Below are 19,035 nucleotides of genomic sequence, written 5' to 3'. Positions count from 1 at the left end.
ATGCGCTCTGTCCGATGACTTCCTTCTCGCCATTGACTCTTCGTCGGTACCACTGGGTGGTAAACGGCTCCTAATGTCACTGGTTTTTGTGGCTGACTCGTCCTCCACTTCTTTGTCTCTACGAGTGGACCGGAAAATTGCTCGGAAACCTGCCAAGAATCCCTTCCTCTGTCTCTCCGCCGGTTTTTCTTTACTGGATCGCTGTTCAGATTCATTTTTAGACCCCTGTTCAGATGACTTCTGCCGATTCCTCAAGCGACGGTTTCGATCTTTCTTGGATCTCACTCTTCCCATACAAGAAACCTTGGGTGAAGACGGCTCAACTAGCGAAGAGATCGATCTAACGGCGGATCCGAATCGCTTAGGGAACAAGTGAGTGTTACCTTGTTTACAATTCCTGCGGTTCTTGGTTTCGGCATAATTCGGCTTTTGCGGCTTTGGTAAGGTGAAAATAGACGCTTTAGACTTCAAATTGTGAGAGAATCGTTGAGAACTGGAGTTGGATCCAGGGATCAAGTTCGGATTCAGGTTCGCAGAATGACCGTTTCCTTTAGTAGAGTCCTTCCGCTCGATGAAAGCGTTCCGATCATACCAGTCAAGCTCCTCGTCCTTGGAAAGCCAGAACGATTCCGGCGGGAAATCCGGAGGTATATCCAGTTGATCCGGCGCCTCATCCGGCTTGTGATCATCACCTGTTTCGGCTAGTGTTTCGCAGGTGATTTTGCGGTCGCTGGAGCCTCCGGCGCAGGCAGAAACCAGGGTTTCCAGATCCACTTGCGGCATCCTACGATCAACAAGAACCGCCAGAGCCCACAGAGAGAATATGAGAGAGAGGGAGGGGGGAAGTTTCTTGAATGAAGTGGTTAGCAGAGAAGAATTTATAAAAGACGTGTGTTAAATAATAATTTGGAGGGAGAATTCCAAATTCCAAGTTGTTGACTCTTTTTCGTCATCACACAATCGCCGCTTTGCGGATAAAAGGGGGCGATGTAAACGGAGAGAAAAAGGGATCGCAATCGCATCTTATCTTTTATTTTCAAAAATCAAAGGTAGGAAACTCACGAACAACGGTGAAAGAATTTCAAAGGCGTTGCCTAATGCGAATAAACATCCTCTACGTTTGTCCAAAAAAATAATAAAAAATAAACTTACAAGCTGCATCAACTATGCGCGAAATTCAATTATTGTAATAAATTAGTCGTCACACATTTGTTATTGGACCTATCACATCTATGATTGAAAAAAAGTGCGCGTGTAAAGTTGGCCCTATATATATATATATTGTTCGGGTTAAAAAAACTATAGAAATCGAATCGACCACCAAACCCGACTTGTTGATCGGTTATTGTCAAATAAATTTTATAAAAGACTAACCGAAATAACGATCGATAACCAATCGATTGTTAAGTTATTTTTATGTCAATAAATCAAAAAATTTACTATAACCGACTATTTAGACCGCTAAAAAAATGCAAAAACAATAGGATTAATATATGAGCCTTCTATCATTATTTGTTGGAAAAAATGGGATCTGGAGGTTCTAAATTTTCATGGAAGTTTATACTCTAAAATTTCATCCAACCGCTAGTATCCAAGTGTCAGACAGTCACACTTACTGTAAAACGTATCTGCTTTTTATGGGATATTTCACACATTTATATACAGTACCATGCTTAGTTCTTTGATTTTTTTTTAGTTTATTTGTAGATTTATGACAATTATTGTTGTATCTCAAGATTGAGATTTTATGTCATTCGATAATAATTTCAGACTATACAATTTTAAGAGAATGACGGAGTCCCAAATCCACAAAAAAATGGAGGAGAGAGCATAGTAGTCATTACTCCAAAACCATCATCTTTTGTGGGTGGGTTTTTTTTTTTAGTTCAATAGTCTGTTAATTTCAAGTCCACACCGTAATCGTCAAGAAAATTATTACCCTTATCACTTTTAGGTAAAGTCTCAATATTGCAAAGAGAAGCATAAATTTTCATTAGTTGAGTACGTTAGACGTAAATGCATGGTTCAACAAATTAATATGCTTGACCAAATCTTCCAATACTCATCCACACTAAGTCCAATCAAGTTGTTAGAAATTCCAAATCAAACATTAAAATTAATATTGTTCGTTATGAGAAAGACCCACACGACTTTATTCTTCTTGATCTGTCGTTATTGGTTCTTTTGGGTAGAAAACGTGTTGGTTGTGTAAAAAAGACTGAACTTTTGTTTATATAGTCACTCAATCGTATTGCCCTCATTGGTGATGATTGGTCCTCTACCTTACTATAATAATGTGATCAAATTAAAGAATAATGTGTTTTAGGAATAATGACAATTGAATAATTGGGTCCATAATCATACAATTGTATGGTTGATAACCGTACCTATCGAAACTTGCCAAAAAACAAACGTACCATATATTGTTATATATATATATATATATATACAAGTCCTTTAAGGCCAAAAAATAATGGATAGCAGGCGGTGCATATGGTTAGGTTTTATATTGGTTAAGGTAGAAGGAGTCTAATACTTCCAATTCGCTTTACAACCAAAATTTTTGAGCAACTAGCCAACTAGTATATATGGCAAGAACCATGTGACGTGTCCCCTTGTTTGGATCATGCACAAGTATATATATATAGAGAGAGACATTGAGGCATATACATAAAAGCCGTCAACAATTTTTTTTTCCAGAAATGGAGCATGTCGGCCGGAGAAAATATTCAGTAGTATACTATGTCATATACTGTTGTGGTGTGTCGGGATCAATAGAATCACGACAATTTATGGGTTGTGATGTCAAATTATGGGTAATTAGAGATAAAAAATAGTTAATTTATAATTCAAATTTCAAATTGTTCTAAAGTGTCTATAAATTGATACCAACCAGTGACATGCATGTCACCATTCTATTACTTATGATACATCAAATCAGCGTATAACGTGACGTATCGGTTCGGAATACCTGCAGTGTAAATTGCAGATAATCCATGTAGTTTTGTGTATAATCGTTTGATCTGTATCCGATTGTGAGACTCACTTAGTTTTTTAATTTCAAAAAACATGATCGGACGGTCTATTGAAAAAATACCTACAATTTCCACTACAGGTACCCCGTTCGCTCTTAATTTGTAACATATACAAGTATATTTGTTGCGTGACCTTGACCATGATCACCTATCTATTGTACATGTAAAATTTTGAGATATTCTTGTCAAGTATTGATTTGATGATTTTTCTTGATAGTTGAATAAGTGATTGTGGTCCAAACAAGAAAGTGATTGTTTTCATAAACCAAGCAAACTCATGATAAATGAGAAGGCTAGTTCTTACCATATTAAAAGTGAGAATGCGAATGTTTTCATGTTTTTTTTTTTAATCGTAAACGATGTCATACAAGTTTACTCTTTAGACATCTATTATGTACATAAATTAGGGGTCACAAAAAATAGATTTCGGGTTGGACAACATCACATATTTACGAAATATTTTACATGTTCTCTGACCCTAACCTGGATTGGATTTTAGACGTATTTAATTGACTAGTATTGGTTTAAATTTAGACAATAATCTAATTCGGGTTAGGGTCCGGACAAGTAAATCAGACAAGATTTATGTGTTCGAACCCGAACCCGAACCCGAACCCGATTTTAAACCGGATAAAAATTTTGTGTTTGGAATCTAATTTAAGATATATAACTTATGTTCAAACTTAGTTTAATATGGATAGGACAAATTCAATCATCCAAACCTGACAGAGTTTTGCCACCTCTCTTAAGTCATCAAGCTCTCACGCACAGAAGTTTTCTACTTGAAAACAGTGTAAGTGAGGCTAAAATCTAACGTGTGGTCACAATTATATTGTTCCCATTGATAATCAAATTCAGGACCTTCCGAGTCCATACAATTTGGTCCCAAAGAAATCAAGTGAGTAGGTTATCATGCAAGTAGTTTGTTTTCATGATTTTTGTATATGCATGTATCAATATATCATGTATGCTCGTATAAGAAATTTCACTATATTTATTATTATTATTATATATCTATATATATATATATCATAATTTGCCCATGATGTCACAAATTAATTTGCCTTTTATCTCAACTTTTTTTTTTTTAAAGAAAAATGGGGCATGCCAATAACAAAAGACAAAACCATAATTTCATCTTTAAAATCATTGAACGATTACTAGTGTAATAGCCATCAATGATTAAACACTTCAAGTTATTTTACTAATTTGTTAGTCAAACCAGACAAATTAAGCAAAATTCAAACGTTGAAAATTAAAATAGTAAAAAAAAAAGAAATTGAAAATTAAAAAGTAGTCCACGTTCATACTAGTTGAACGAGAATTAGACTTATAAATAATAAATAGTACCCTCCAATGGTTTTTTTAAAATAAATATATTTTATTTTCCTGACCTACATGCCCTTTTATTCTTTCTTTTTTAATCTTAAAAAAAGGTCTTTGAAATCATGCAAGGAGACATAGGTACACATCAATCCTTCCTCCCCAGTTTAATTTATAAATTATTATTTGAATTATTCAATCGTCAATATAATTACACATCCAGAAATTAAGGGATGTGGGCCTATGGCATTATATGAAAGACAGACTCTGGGCAGAAAATTGCCAAAAACAGGCCCAACAAGAATCTATTGGACTATCCATCATGAGGACCATTCCTTGTTAAAAATAACGATTCTAAATCGTCGGATATAAACTCAAAACATTTGAATTTTTGTAATTAATTTGTTTTTTTTTGTTTCTAGTAAAAAATATACAATTGAATTCATTATGCTAAATATTACACATTTATAATTTTTTCAAAATTTTTAAAATTTGTTTGGTGCACCAACGATTGTAAGACCAGTGTTAAGGGACCCACAACATGTGAGCCTCATTTTACTCCCGATGGATGTGTAGTGTCAAATGTTAAATGAGCCATGTATATTTATAATCAATGGTTATTTCACATGTCACATAGATTATAAATTCAGGGGTAAAATGAGGTTCATATTTTGGAATTCGTAGCATTATTAAAATACAACAAGGCTCAGTTGCTGGGCCCATGAGGAACAACCCGTGGGAGTAATTCGATGTATCCACGAGAATCGAAACTCAAAAGCGGACAATATAGTTGGCATTGTAAGGGGTGTGGATTTCTAACATGGTATCAGAGCAATTCGGTCCTATTGAACGTAACCTCTACTCTATTTGTTGGGTCTAACATAACTCGGTCCACAAGTGCGGGTGAGTGTTATGACTCAATCCCACATCGGTTGGAACAAAGCCAATCAAGTGATTTATATGGACAAATCTCACTCTTACATGTTAACTATGCCTTTTAATGAGCTTAAGTGACTTGGACCAAAGTTTAATTGATGGACCAATGAGAAATAAATATGTGAGGATAATATGGCGTATTTACGGGGATCGGAATCACAAACTAGACAATATAATTGGCATGTATGTGGTGTTAATTTCTAACAAATATAGACCTATGGTTAGTCCAAACCCAAGTAGATCCCCACACTATAATCATGTGATAAACAGAGCCTTGCGGTTGGTGAAAGTGATTAGTGATTGGTGATTGGTCTACCACTTTACTCTGACTCCGGCGAGAACTTCCACGCGAGAACTTCCACGCTTGATTTCCGCATACTTCCCACGTGTCGCCGCCATCGTTCATTTTCTTAGATTTATAAGTGTATAACGCCCAGTTCTCGACTCTGTAGTAGCACGCTCTCTGCTCTGAATTGAGTTGCTTCATTGCTTGTTTGGGTACTTGGAAATGACTGGGAGGAAGAAAAGAAAGCTCAAGTCAGTCAGCCTTTTCTTACTCATTTGTGTGTTATTTTTAGCGGTAGTATGTGAATTGTATGTTTTGGATTGTGAAAGTTGTTCAATTGGGTGAATTTTGGATTTATGTAGTTTAAAAAGAGGGATTTAGGGTTTTGATGGCTTGCTGATGTGTTTTCTGTTTCTGATGAGGTTGAATTGCGTAGATTTGGTTGAGATTGAACATTTATATATATGGGTTTTTTGAATTGAGTTTCAGAATGTTGCTATGATAATGATTGCTTATTGTTTTGTTGGAGAATGAATATTTGATAGTTGGGTCTCTTGATATTAGAAAACTTTGTGTTTATCAGAATGTGGATGAAATCTCAATTAGTGAAGAGATTGTTTGAAAATTTCGAGTCAGTTTTGTAAATGTTGGGGGAATTTTATGTTTTTGAGAAGCTCTTTCATTGAATGATTCACATGAAGTGAAAATGTTTAAATAGTTTGGGCATGTATGATGTGGAGTGTTGACGTTTTGGAGTGAAAGGGTTTCAATCTGTTAATATACGCTTAGAAGGTGGACAGGGTTATCACATCAAATTGATTCATGAATCATGATGGAGAAATTACGTTTCAATTGGGCCGATGGGCATTGACCTGTTTTTTGGAGTGATTCTGGGCTTGGTATCTTTAAATTGCACATTGATTTTTATTTTGCTTTTTACAGCGTGCTGGTATCTTTACTAGAATAAAAGGGGTCTTTCAATGTCATTCTTATACTGCAATTGTTATGGAATTTCAAGCTTATCAGTTTATTTTTTGTTCAGATCAATTGAAACAATCAACAATGATAGAAGAATGACAGTGAAGGATGGGAAGGAGACGGTGGAGCAGCGAACCCTTGCTGATCTTCCTACAGAACTTTTGGAATTTATTCTGTCCCATCTAACCCTAAAGGATAGTATACGTTCCTCTGTTGTTTCCAAGAGATGGTATGCTGCTGCAGTGTCCGTCCGAAAGGCAAACCACCCACCCTGGCTTATGTATTTCCCAAAAGCTGGTAACCTATATGAGTTTTATGACCCAGCTCATTGTAAGACCTATTTTGTTGACTATCCCGAGTTGTTTGGGTCGAGGGTTTGTTACACTAAAGATGGTTGGTTGTTGCTATATAGACCCAGAAATCATCGCGTGTTCTTCTTTCAACCCTTTTCTAGAGAGTTGATCAAACTCCCAAAATTTGAATTAACTTTTCAAATAGTCGCCTTCTCTTGTCCACCAACGGACGCCACCTGTGTAGTTTTTACGGTTAAGCACATCAGCCCCACTGTTGTTGTAATCAGCACTTGTTGTCCTGGGGCAACAGAATGGACTACTGTTAATCACCAAAATCGCTTGCCTTTTGTTAGTAGTGTTTGGAATAAGATCATTTTCTATAATGGAATCTTTTATTGTCTGAGTCTCACTGGCTGGCTAGGGGTTTATAATCCAGTAAAACTTACTTGGCATGTTCTTGTCGTGCCTCCTCCAAAATGTCCTGATAGTTTCTATGCAAGAAATTGGTGGAAGGGAAAATTTTTGGCAGAGTATGAGGGAGGTCTTTTAGTTATTTATACATGTGGTACTGCGAACCCCATCATATTTAAGTTGGACGTGACAAAAATGTTTTGGCAAGAGATGGAAACCCTTGATGGTTTGACACTGTTTGCAAGTTTCTTGTCATCTCATTCAAGGACTGACCTCACTGGAACAATGAGAAACTCTGTGTACTTCCCGAAAGTTCGTTTCTTTGGCAGGCGTTGCATATCGTACTCTTTTGATGACCACAGATACTATCCTCGTAAGCAATTTCATGACTGGGGAAAACAAGATCCTTTCGGAAACATCTGGATTGACCCTCCTCAAGACCCCTCAACCTTCTTTAACGAAAGCTGTTGACAGTTGACACAAGTAAGTATCCTCAAGTTTCGGCTTTTTAGTAGATATACTTTCTTATAGCTTAAGCCATGGTGCCACCATTGTTTTTTAATAATAATTATCTTCGAGTCACTTGGTGATGTGACGGCGGACTATTGATGTTTTAGTTCCAGGTGCAGTGGTGCTTGTGATGGAGTATTTGCAGTGAGAACGTTACTTGTGAAAAAGACTGTAAACGAATTCCTTCACTGCAAAAACACAATCAATTATTAATTGGTAGCAATACAAAATGTCAGAAACACTTTCTAAGCAAAACTTGTCACTTACAGAAAATTTGAGAAATTTGTCTCAGCATGCGAAGCTACAGCTGTTGGGCTGTGGATGATGGAATGAGTACAATGCATGTGCACTACATACCTGTCATTGGCTTTATCTTCTGATTTTAATATGTTCATGACAACAAGAGAAAATTGAACTTTTGTTTTAGATTTTGATCTGCAACTTAGTACATTATGTTTAGAATTGACGTAGCTGTTGTTTTAGATTGTTACAAAATGTATCTTAGTTTTAGATTGTTACAAAATGTATCTTAATAAATGACAGGTCCATCACCTATGGAGTTGCTAATGAATCCATGTTTACGAAAGCATCCATGAAGAAAGTACTAGTAAAAAGTTCGTCTGAGATGGGCAGTGAATAATTCATACATCCAGGTTAACAATAAGTCACCAGAGCATACATCGAACTCCACGCAGCCTTTACAGAGGGTACACTTTGAAGACCTGCTGATTCTATATATATAAAAAAAAAATTTGAAGACCTGCTGGTAAGATCCTATCGTTGCATATCTTGGGTAAATTTCTCACGAAGACTTAGTTGTTTTATGCATGTGATTTTTTGTCAAGCTATTTTCATTCCACCATTGGATGGGGTACTGTTGTATTAGCGGTAGCATAGGTACCCCGTACCCCTGATCTATTGGAAGTATCCTTGTTTCAAATTTCAATTCACGTCAGATGAAAACTTTATGTTAGGGCTCGGAATCCTGTACTATGCTTGGAAGGTGCATTGCTACTGCAGTGAACAAGTTTATCTGTATCGGTTGTAATTTATCTGAACTGTTGCTTGTAGTTTATACAGTCTTGGGCAAAGTTCACTTAATCTTTGACCAAGTTGATAATGTTACCATTTTTAGTTTGCATGGCTGTACGGAGTCCTCGAGACACTTCAATTAGGCTTAAGAGCCGTTATGTTGTTCTGATGCAGTTTTTAATGGCAAAATCGAGAATTGGATTTATGTTAGAATTCTTTCTGATTTTTTCCCCTCTTGATCTGTCTTGATCTTTACATGGTGTGTTAGTGTTCTTGTTGCTTCATTTGACAAGCACAGGAGCCTCTAAATTCTACATTTTCGCATTACATATATTTATATGGGTTATCCTCATGATTTATGGTGTCTGATATATACATATGGAGCAAATAAGGTGTTCTTTGGATACAGACATAAACTGCTTCAGGAAAAAGACAATGCACAACCACAACTCCTAGTATTTCGTCGACGGTTATCCATGTTCTATTTCTGCCCTTCCTTGCTCTGCGATTATATATGTGTGCCGAAACATGAGGGCATCTGCAAAAATGTGTGCATTGATAGCAATTTCTTTTCATGTTTTGGTACTTGGCAGCTCTGATTCATACTTCCCAGTCAATAGTTAAATCTTTGCCGCTTATGAGCCATGCATAAATCTTTTAACTTTCATGCTCAAACGACCGGACACGTTCAGCGGCAGTCAAATTATAGTCTCCTTGTTATGAACAATGGTTGCACTAATCAAAGAATCAACAATATGCAGTCACTAAAAGGTTGCCCAATTCATGCAATTGAGATGATAAAGAGAAGGGAATCGGTCTCCTTACGACCAACGGACTTGAAATATAGAGCACCATGGGACTTACTACAAGGACAATTTCAAAAGGGAACTGTACCATTTGCTGGAGATGCAATGTGCATTATGTGTCCATTCGTTGCTCAAGGTGGCTCAGCCTCGTTGGAAGGTGCGGTCGTGCTTGCTAGAAGCTTATCAGGGAAGATGTGAAATAGTAGAGTTGATATAGAGCAAGCACTTGATATGTGAGAGAAAGGAGGACGAGTGTTCTGTTCTAGAAATCAAGGAACCAAAGATAAAACAGCTACACAATAATCAAAGAGCCAAATATGAGTCACAAATACTACTTCAACTAACTAGCAGTTGACTGAAAGCTCAAAACATAGGTTCGGCCAATTCAGGACGGCTTCAACAGATTAGAGCAATGACCAGTTTATCAAAATATACCATCTACTTACATAGCCAAAAGGTAGGAAGCACCTTTCAATGCATCAAAAGATAGCTGCCTCTACCTCAGATGAACAAGTGCTTAAACTCCCCGTTTGCAAGTTGGCAGAGCTGATTGTAGCTATTAACGTCTGCCAAGACAAAAAAAATAAATAATCAAGATTTTTCAAAAGGCAAAGAAAGTACTCATTTTGAAAAATAATATGTAGACAGAAGAACTTTGCAGATATGACAGAAGCAAAATATCTGAGCTACCAATTTCTTGCAAGAATCAAAAGGAAATGCACCATCAAAACTATTAAAATTGTCTAAAGACTCTAAACTAAACCAAGGTTGGACATATGTGTCTTAATGAAGCATCTAAAAACACATAAGAAATTGGAGGTTTCTGCATGAAGTATGGAAATCTATGAGTAATCTGAAGATCAAGCAACTAATAAAACGAAATGTACCTCCCCAAAATCAAATGTTTCACAATACATGAGCTTATCCTACGTGCCGAGTGCTGACAATAGACGTGCTTATACTACCGTGCCTTTTTTAAAAGAACAAAATAAATGCATCTCCAGAATGAAAACAAGGGCAATGAAGTAGCTCAAAACACCATTTTAATAAAAGGATCAAAATACCATACCAAATGTGTCCCCAAAATTGGTCCAAATGTCAGCCCGGATGGACTTCTCACCATCAGCAATTCCAATGACTTCAACAAAGGTTGAAAGAGGAACAGAGGGAGGGGAGCCTTTAACAACTAGTTCCATGTTATCTGTGGATTTTCCAACTACAACTCCACGTTCAGATCGCAGAACTTGAATCACTGTCCGTACCCTTCGTCCCACATACATGCTCAGGAGTCCCCCATTGACAAAGACCGCAGGGTTTGATGTATTCATATCCTGGGGAAAAAATGAGGATGCCCTTGTTTTACAGCTCTAAGTAGCCAGAAAGTCTAGACTCTGGAAGCTATAAAACACAGAGACTAACTAGCTTTTACAGGCACCACTCTGCTAAATGATAAAGAGTGCAAAAAGTGCATGCTTGCTTGCCTCCTGTTTTTGTGAGGTCCAAGTCTCAACTAAGGGTTTCAAAGCAATGGGTTATAAATAGCAGATAGTCAGATACACAATAGTGAAAATAATAGGAGCAAATGCTTTAGGAACTACAACACTCCATATATCTTATCACTTGTTCAGATCATCCATAAGAAATAGCTTTTGCAAATGCAGAGTGTCCTGTCGGTACATCTCCAGCTGCAGTAACATATTTGTTAAGCATCATCACCTCATCCCTATCTATCACCCATACTGCATACCATACATACCAAGCCTTGTTGCATATTACCAACCGAGGTTTCATGTTTAGTTTTATGGCATGCCTCTATATTACCCATTTATAAAACTATGCACAAACATAATTAATCATCAGAACAATCATACAGACCTGGCAATGGTATTTAAGAAAACTGAAATGAATTTTCAAAAGTAAACGCAATGATTTTTGGAACACCTCGTGCAAACCATTCAAATCAATGTCATGTTATCTAAGATACAAAAAATGTTAAAAACCATCCAGAGCAGACTGATGTCCCAGAAATTTCCCCTACAAGAATTTCAACAAGAATACTGAGACTATCTTTCACTTCGAACATTAGAAAATTAGCTATAATTTCATACAGGCATTGTTTCAAACAACATCAAAGCTACCGCAAAACGTCTAAATCAACATTGTCCACTAAGACAGAGGAGAAACAATTTCCACTCTATCATCCTTTACCAAATAATCCTTTCTCAGAGTTTTAAGCAAACGACCCTTCAACTCGTATTCGCCATTACCCTTGCCTCTCTAAAGGGACTCAAGCTATATACACGGCTATAGCTTATAATATAGGAAGCGCCAAAAACAAAATCAAAGGGCGGTATATGGTGAAGGTCACGAAGTCATACCTTAAAGAAGCTAAGCAATGGATTATGGATTGGCAGCCAAACTTTTCAAACTTATCTGCAGTGGAGATTTTAGGCAGAAATAGAAAGAGATGAAAACAATTGAAACCAAATCTATTTACTAGGGTTTCAAACCTTACCGCGCCGTCTAGACTGAGAAAGGGTGAGAATGTGAGATCCAGATTCCAGAGAGGCAGAGCGAGAGGAAAATCCGCGGCTACTTTTCTTTTAGGGCGCTAAACTCTAAAATTCGATGGCGCCCAATTGTGGTTCTAATGTTATCCACCAGACAGCAATGGGCTCCCCATGATTCAGCTACATGGGCCGCCGTCATTCAATGGGCGGACCACATTCCCACAAATATTGGATAAATAACATGGGCTTGGCCCACGTCAGTCCCTTTCTTACCTCTACTGCTCTACATGTCTTATCAGTTATTCTCTCACTAAGAGCCGGGCTCAGTGGGTTTGTTGATGAAGTTTTTCAGCTATAAAAGCTCAACAGCCCAATATAAAAATACAAATGTAAAAGGACATCTAAACGAATACATAATTGGCTCTAATTGCTCAGAAACTAGGAGTGAAAATAGTCGCTTTAGTTGATTTTTTTACTTATTTTTTAACATAAATTTCACCAACTAGTCGATTTTTTCAGTTGGTCATTCAAAGAATTATGTAAAAAAATTTGGCCGAACCCACCTATTTGGTCTGTTAACCACTTAACCGAATGGTTCAATTTTGTCGGTAAATTTTTACAAGTCTTATTAGAACCGACCAAACAGTTCGGTTTTATAAGTAAATTTTTACAGCCTCACCAGAAAACAGAATGATGCACCGCTATTAGGGGGTGTGGCCGTGTTTGGTGCACATTCACACTTTAGCTCTATCTTTGCTCTTTGGGTGAATGGGGAAGTTACATAAGCAGCAGCTCAACAATGCTGGATTTGTAATGAAGATTAGTGTCACGAAGCTCGATATGAATCCTTGTAGCTTGTGACTTTGGGCACATGGTACGCCGGTCGAATTTCACAAAAACCTTAAATGACAAGCCCAGTCCGGTGATGTCCATCCAAAATACTTGAACTAGCCAGCTCCTCGAGCTTTCCATTTTCCAGAAGAAATACTCGTTTAGCCATTCGAACGGTTTCCAACCGGTGTGCAATGACCAATACCTGTCAACATATTGAGGATGAAAGTTTAAATATTTCCATAAAACTAGTACCAAACTACTCCTGATTGTGTATTTTAAAACACAGGAAGGTCTAGACTCTACATTAGTGTCCTCGTTCAGTTCACCACAGCTATTACTTGAGAGATCCTGGAAATTAAAGTGAAGAAATAAAGAAAATTGCCCAGTTGAGACGACAACGACAAGATGAACGAACCTGTTTTAGGTCCTCCCATGACTGCTTGCCTATAACAGTATTTGGACAGAAGTCACTAGTCTAAATCTAATTTGAGAAACAAGAACAACCTGCCAAAGAATGTAGCATCAAGGTGTCGAGGCACTCCAACTGGACCACGGGTTTATGAAATTATCCAATCGTACTGAGACCGACCCATACATTAATGGTATAGCTTGGCAGCTGACACTGTTAGTTTGTTTTAGCTGGAGTGATGCATATGCTACGTAACATTCAAGCTGAACCACCGACAAATGCACAGCACAGATAATGATGCTACTCACCACCTAGTGTAGAGCTTTTTTGAGGAATGCTAAAATATAGCTTCCGAGCACACTGTTTTTAAGCCACAAACGAAAAGGAAAAATGATGCTGTCAAGCAAATAAAATGAACAACAGTCCTTACAGTATGATTTTCCATCAAACGTTCCACAGCTTGTCTCACTAGAATTTCAGACCTGCTATCTAGAGAAGAAGTTGCCTCATCCAAGATCAATATAGAGGAATCCTGATAGAGTGCCCTTGCAATAGCTAGCCTGCATGTGTTTTTAAGCAAAGGAGTAACTGAGCCATGTTAAGTTTTTCAAAGTCATAGTCAGCACACAAGAACATGTCAACCATTAATTCCTAAAAGAACCGCAAAATTGAATGTTCACAGGGAAAGGCCATTGCGATATTCAAATTAAAAAGAGATTTTGGATAAAGTTTCACCTTTGTTTCTGGCCCCCACTTAAAATTGAGCCCCTTGGTCCAATATTGGTCTTATACCCTTCTGGAAGAGTATCAATAAATTCATCAGCATTTGCTGTTTGTGCTGCATGCTGAACCCTCTCCATGTCAACTTCGGTCATTAGATCCTTATACCCAATGTTTTCAGCAACTGTTCCTGAAAAGAGTGTCTGACACATAAAAATATATCTTAATAAATGAAGTAGAAATTTTTCCAAGCATTATAACACAAGCAGACTGGGTTCCTAGGATCAAGAAAGAAGACTAAACAATCCCTACATTTTCCTCGATAATGCAAAGCCACCAGCAATAAGTTCAACAGTTCCTAAAAGTATCCAAAACCACTTTAAGCAGCCAACCTACTCGTACTTAATTGCATATTCATTAAAGTGAAGATTCTGATTTTCCAACCTTCCCCCCACCCAAAAAAAAAACTCCTGAACACAAGGCTCCCATAGTCATAGTGGGCGGGATTGAGAACAAACAGAATGTACGTAGACCTTACCCTTAGATAATATGTGAAGAGGTTGTTTCCAAAAATTTGGAACGTCTAGGTTGCACCCCTATAACTCTATCATTGGGCCACATACTTGCATTTGAAATGAGAAATGTCAAATGGGCATCAACAAAATAAATTAAATTAAATAAACATAAGCAAAAGAAGTCTTGACATGGACTCACTATATCTTGAGAAACCAGAGCAATATGTCTCCTTAAACTTTCCAACTGAACATTTTGGATGTTGTGGTTATCAACAAGTATACATCCTGTTAACAATAAATGATCAGATGCCTTACAAAGATTGGGACAGACAAAAAAAATGGTGATTTATTTAGCAAGTGTGCACTAGAACATGTAGACATCACCATCTAGGTGACTTACCACATAACGGATCATAAAGACGAAGAAGCAACTTTACAAGGGTTGTCTTCCCCCCACCCGATGGCCCGACAAGAGCAACCGTCTCTCCAGCTTTGACATGGAGGCTCAATCCATTAAAAACAAGAGGCCTATTATCCCCATACCTAAAAGACACATCACAAAATTTCACCTCTCCTATGACAAAATCCAAGTCAATAGCATCTGGTTCTTCAGTGACCTAAAAAAAGCAAAAAGAGATATGAATAATGAAAATATAAATGGTTCTAACGTTGTCAAAGAGAGGAGAAACTTAAAAAAACTGAACAGCCAATAAAGACAAAATTTACATGGCAGACATCTAAAGAGAAAATTTCAGGATAGTAAATCAAATTCACAGGCATATTTAACTGACACATGGTACATATAGCCAAGTTCCCATGAAAACTTGAAAAGAACCTGTCTTCAAGCCAAAAGACAGTTCTAATTATGCCAGAAACTAAATGATCTCAATTTGTAGAGAAGCTCCAAACGCCAAAAGGAAAAGGAGAGGGAAGGGAGGTGCGCAGCACAAAAGAATTCAAATCAAACACTAACAATGAGGAAAAACTTTCAGCTCCTTCACAATCAAAAGTTGGAATTTCGCAATCAGCACTCTATGATGAAAAAATCAGAAGGGGCATCGAAAATTGGTTTGACATATTACTGCATAACAGGTAATAAATCATGCAACATGATCTCAGGGGCAAAAAGAAGAGCTTCACTATATAATTATGAGAGAGGTATTTTCACCTTCGATTTAAACCTGGTCAAATCAAACAAGCGTTCAATGCCGGGTTCTCCTTGCTTCACCTCATTGTATGCTTTTCCAAAACCCTGCAATTCTCTATGTTCAGATTGATAGTTTAAGAGATCTGTTCAAATACTGAACCAGGATAACAACATAAAAAAATTTAGCCAAAACTTATGGGACATAATTTTCCCTAGTTATCGTACAAAGACTAATAGCATTAAACAAATTATTGAATTTCTCATTCCGGAAAAGTTTAACGCAATGAAAGAAGATGAACCTTTACTGTTATTATTCCTAACTTCAATCAAGAACTCAAAGTAGTTCCATGCAAGGTGACAATTATGATCTTCAAGAAAATGCTACTCTTGTTAATGCAACACTTAAAAACTTGAGGTCGAGTTTTCTCCAACAAAGAGAGAATTATGTGGATGAGAAGAAAAAAATAACAGAGTAGAAGGATTTTTAGAGTCATGGTTCCATCCCAAGGACACAATTATACAGCGTAAGGAAATTCGGAACGAGTTCTTCTCCAAGTGGAGGGGACTGACCACGAGGAAGCAATGTAGTAATTCTAATTCAAATAGGATTTAGAATCTCTTTTATCTTTAAATAAAATCATTCAAATAGGATTTAGAGTCGCTTTTATCTTTAAATAGGATCTTAATTTCTATTTCGAATAGAAATTAGCTTTTTGCTTTTATATAAATAGGGTTGTAGCCTCCATTAGAGGCATAACTTGATAACTTGGAACTTGATTCAATAAAATTTTAGAGAATCTTCTCTCTTCCTGGTGTATTCTAGTTCCCTTTGACTTAAACGTTGGTTTAGCCTTATTTCACGTTTTCCCCAGCATCATAGAAGCATAAAAAAAAGCTATTAAATCACCTTTCTAATAGGTAAATAATTATTAAAAGCATGCAAAGAGCACAAAACTTGTCGACTAAAAATATTACCTGGATTGGCTCAATCAAGAAAACCAATGATGTTAGAAAGGAAACCATGCTACAAAGATCAAAAGAACCTCTTGAAACCACCAGTGATCCAACACACAGTACACATAATGCCCCAAAATATGTAATTTGTATGATATGGGGTGTGAGTGCCTTCATTTTTTTCTTTTTTAGATGTTCATATAGGTCTGCATTAGCAAGCTTTTGAAACCTGACACTCTCACGCAGCTCGGCATTGCTTGCTTTAATAAAAAGAATGGCTGGGAAGACCTGCATGGGGAAAAGAAATTATTAACACAAGTGACAAGACCACATGAGAGAGAATTAATGAGTGACAATACATGCAGATTCATATATATAAAGATGCGAAGCACTTGTGTTTGTGCACAAGAGAGAGGTATATAAATTCATGCGAGAGAGATAGAGAGCCACAGACATACAAGAATCCTGATAGGTAAACAAAGGACAAATAAAGGAGAGAGAGGGTGGGGAGCATGTTAATTAAAAGCGAATTGAGAATTCTCAAGAACAAAGATTTTTTAAATATATCAAGAGTACTATGATGTCTACCTCATTCAGGTAGGCTGATAGATTAGCAATGCTGAGATGCGCCTTCTTAGAAACCTTCCGTTGCCTCTCACCAAGATAGGCAGTTGCAAAAGCCATACATGGAATGACCTACATTGAACTGGAACTTGTGGTTCAAGCTTATAACAAATCAACATGAAATTGCCACCACATTTTACTTAAACCTTACTCACCATTCCTGAGATTAATGAAAGGGTGGGGCTGATAAGCAGCATTTGAGTCACCACTGCTGATAACTGAAGAGTACTGGGCACAATATTCTGCCACAAGAACTAAACAGAGTCAAACAATTATTATACTTATGGGGGACCATGTGCAATTGAAGGATTAACTTCGGTGTAAGATGATTGTAGTTTACGGATTTCAAAAGGCATTCAACAGACATAACTATCCAGAACAACAGAATGAATTTGCAAAGTGGTGAGATTAAAGTAAGACAAATAACTCCCATACACAAGGCTCCCTGGTAGCAATGTGAAGATTTGAACCAGTGATCCATAGGTCGCGTGAAGCATCCATTTTTCACTACTTTATATCAAAAGCTACCTTTAGAATTCTTCTGCCAATTTTGTAGTCGATATTTGGCTATTGTACATTATCTTCAACTTAATAATCCATTGCCCACGTTGATCATAAAAGAAAATCGGATAATGCCCTCACTAAATATGTTTATCCTGGAATTCACAGAAAAAAAAAAAATTCACAGACATGAAGATTGACGACACAATTATGATAGTCATAGCGCACTCACATTGAGAAGGGCGTAGATAGTATCAGCTACATCAGCAGCCTCCGCTGTAATCCGATACGCAATGTCTCCCGGAGAAACCCCGCTGCCACCTTCGAAAAACCCTAACTCCCTCTCAAGAACTCTCTGAAAAACGTAAACCCTGATCTCATACATCACATTCAACGCCGCATCCCATAGAACAGCTTGCTGCAAGTAACTGGAAATTAAACGCACCAAGAAGAGAGCACCGAGGACCAAACCCTCATCACGCAATTTGACAGCATCGCCGGCGGTGGCAACAATGGAGGAAAATTTGCCGATTCTGGAGACGATTTGGGAGATGGATAAAACGGATACGAAACTGCAGAGCCAACCAAAGATGATTGATCTGTGTTGGGAGAGAAGGTATGGTTTGATATCAGAGAGAGCGTTTAGAGTGTGGGAGTTGAAAAACTGTGTGGCTTTGGGATTTGAAGAGAGTTTCGTGGAATTCAGAGGCCTCGGTTGGGGCGGTGAGAGAATTCTAAGATTTGGTGAAGTGAAGAATCGAGAAGATTTCCTTTCGAGTTTCCGATGGAGATGAGGAGATGAAGGAGGAAGAAGAGTTTGCAGGGACATTGTTTCTGGTTTTTGACTTTTTTCTACTCCAGTGGAGAGCAGGCATTACTATTTTCAGAGGGAAAGCCAAAGCAGAGAGTACGGGTGTCAAAATTCTATCCGATCGGAATGATTGACCTTATTAAATTAAGTTTGAGCAAAGTTATATCTTCAACATGTTTTTGCAAACACAAATTATTTTTTTCCCCATTTAGAGAGTGTCCGAATTCAAACACATAAATTATCCGATTATTTGTTTAGATCCTAATTTGAAATAAGTTATTATCTAATTTTCTTGTCTGAATTTAAATCAATCCAGTTTGGTCAAATTCATAAACACACAATGTTGTCAAATTCAAAACCTTTTTTTCGAAAACTCTTTATATCCCTAATAATTTATTTC

General features: G+C 37.2%; 3 protein-coding genes across 3 annotated transcripts; 1 reads left to right on the top strand and 2 right to left on the bottom strand.

Moving 5' to 3' along the window:
* The first annotated feature begins 5,632 nt into the window (after positions 1-5,632).
* Positions 5,633-9,009, top strand: LOC119998724 (F-box/kelch-repeat protein At1g57790-like). The gene is made up of 3 exons (XM_038846104.1): positions 5,633-5,831; positions 6,623-7,745; positions 8,316-9,009. Exons 1-2 carry the CDS (start codon positions 5,803-5,805, stop codon positions 7,731-7,733), a joined length of 1,140 nt encoding a protein of 379 aa, XP_038702032.1. The 5' UTR covers positions 5,633-5,802; the 3' UTR covers positions 7,734-7,745; positions 8,316-9,009.
* An 835-nt stretch (positions 9,010-9,844) lies between these two features.
* Positions 9,845-12,259, bottom strand: LOC119998725 (replication protein A 14 kDa subunit B-like). The gene is made up of 4 exons (XM_038846105.1): positions 12,126-12,259; positions 11,989-12,043; positions 10,680-10,941; positions 9,845-10,176 (listed from the first exon to the last, which is right to left on the bottom strand). The coding sequence occupies exons 3-4, from the start codon at positions 10,936-10,938 to the stop codon at positions 10,112-10,114; spliced, it is 324 nt and encodes a 107-aa protein (XP_038702033.1). The 5' UTR covers positions 10,939-10,941; positions 11,989-12,043; positions 12,126-12,259; the 3' UTR covers positions 9,845-10,111.
* Positions 12,260-12,668: 409 nt separating this feature from the next.
* On the bottom strand, positions 12,669-18,749 carry LOC119998860 (ABC transporter B family member 29, chloroplastic). Its single transcript, XM_038846325.1, has 10 exons — positions 18,057-18,749; positions 17,479-17,565; positions 17,288-17,395; positions 16,721-16,987; positions 15,767-15,850; positions 14,999-15,215; positions 14,798-14,883; positions 14,099-14,286; positions 13,794-13,923; positions 12,669-13,156 (listed from the first exon to the last, which is right to left on the bottom strand). The coding sequence occupies exons 1-10, from the start codon at positions 18,651-18,653 to the stop codon at positions 13,022-13,024; spliced, it is 1,899 nt and encodes a 632-aa protein (XP_038702253.1). The 5' UTR covers positions 18,654-18,749; the 3' UTR covers positions 12,669-13,021.
* Positions 18,750-19,035: the final 286 nt, after the last annotated feature.

The sequence above is a fragment of the Tripterygium wilfordii genome, chromosome 5, assembly GCF_013401445.1.
Source record: "Tripterygium wilfordii isolate XIE 37 chromosome 5, ASM1340144v1, whole genome shotgun sequence".
Lineage (NCBI taxonomy): Eukaryota > Viridiplantae > Streptophyta > Magnoliopsida > Celastrales > Celastraceae > Tripterygium > Tripterygium wilfordii.
Note: the sequence above shows the minus strand (reverse complement) of the source record. Positions and strands in the feature narration are given on the sequence as shown.

What these genes read in the sequence shown, in the direction of transcription:
- LOC119998724 (XM_038846104.1), top strand. Translation starts at nt 5,803, where the DNA reads ATGACTGGGAGGAAGAAAAGAAAGCTCAA. An exon ending in AGGAAGAAAAGAAAGCTCAA is followed by an intron (nt 5,832 to 6,622) that starts GTCAGTCAGCCT and finishes TTTTTTGTTCAG; the next exon opens with ATCAATTGAAACAATCAACA.
- LOC119998725 (XM_038846105.1), bottom strand. Translation starts at nt 10,938, where the DNA reads ATGAATACATCAAACCCTGCGGTCTTTGTCAATGGGGGACTCCTGAGC. An exon ending in CAATTTTGGGGACACATTTG is followed by an intron (nt 10,177 to 10,679) that starts GTATGGTATTTT and finishes TTGTCTTGGCAG; the next exon opens with ACGTTAATAGCTACAATCAG.
- LOC119998860 (XM_038846325.1), bottom strand. Translation starts at nt 18,653, where the DNA reads ATGTCCCTGCAAACTCTTCTTCCTCCTTCATCTCCTCATCTCCATCGG. An exon ending in TCTTGATTGAGCCAATCCAG is followed by an intron (nt 15,851 to 16,720) that starts GTAATATTTTTA and finishes AGAGAATTGCAG; the next exon opens with GGTTTTGGAAAAGCATACAA. An exon ending in TCTTTATGATCCGTTATGTG is followed by an intron (nt 14,884 to 14,998) that starts GTAAGTCACCTA and finishes TATTGTTAACAG; the next exon opens with GATGTATACTTGTTGATAAC.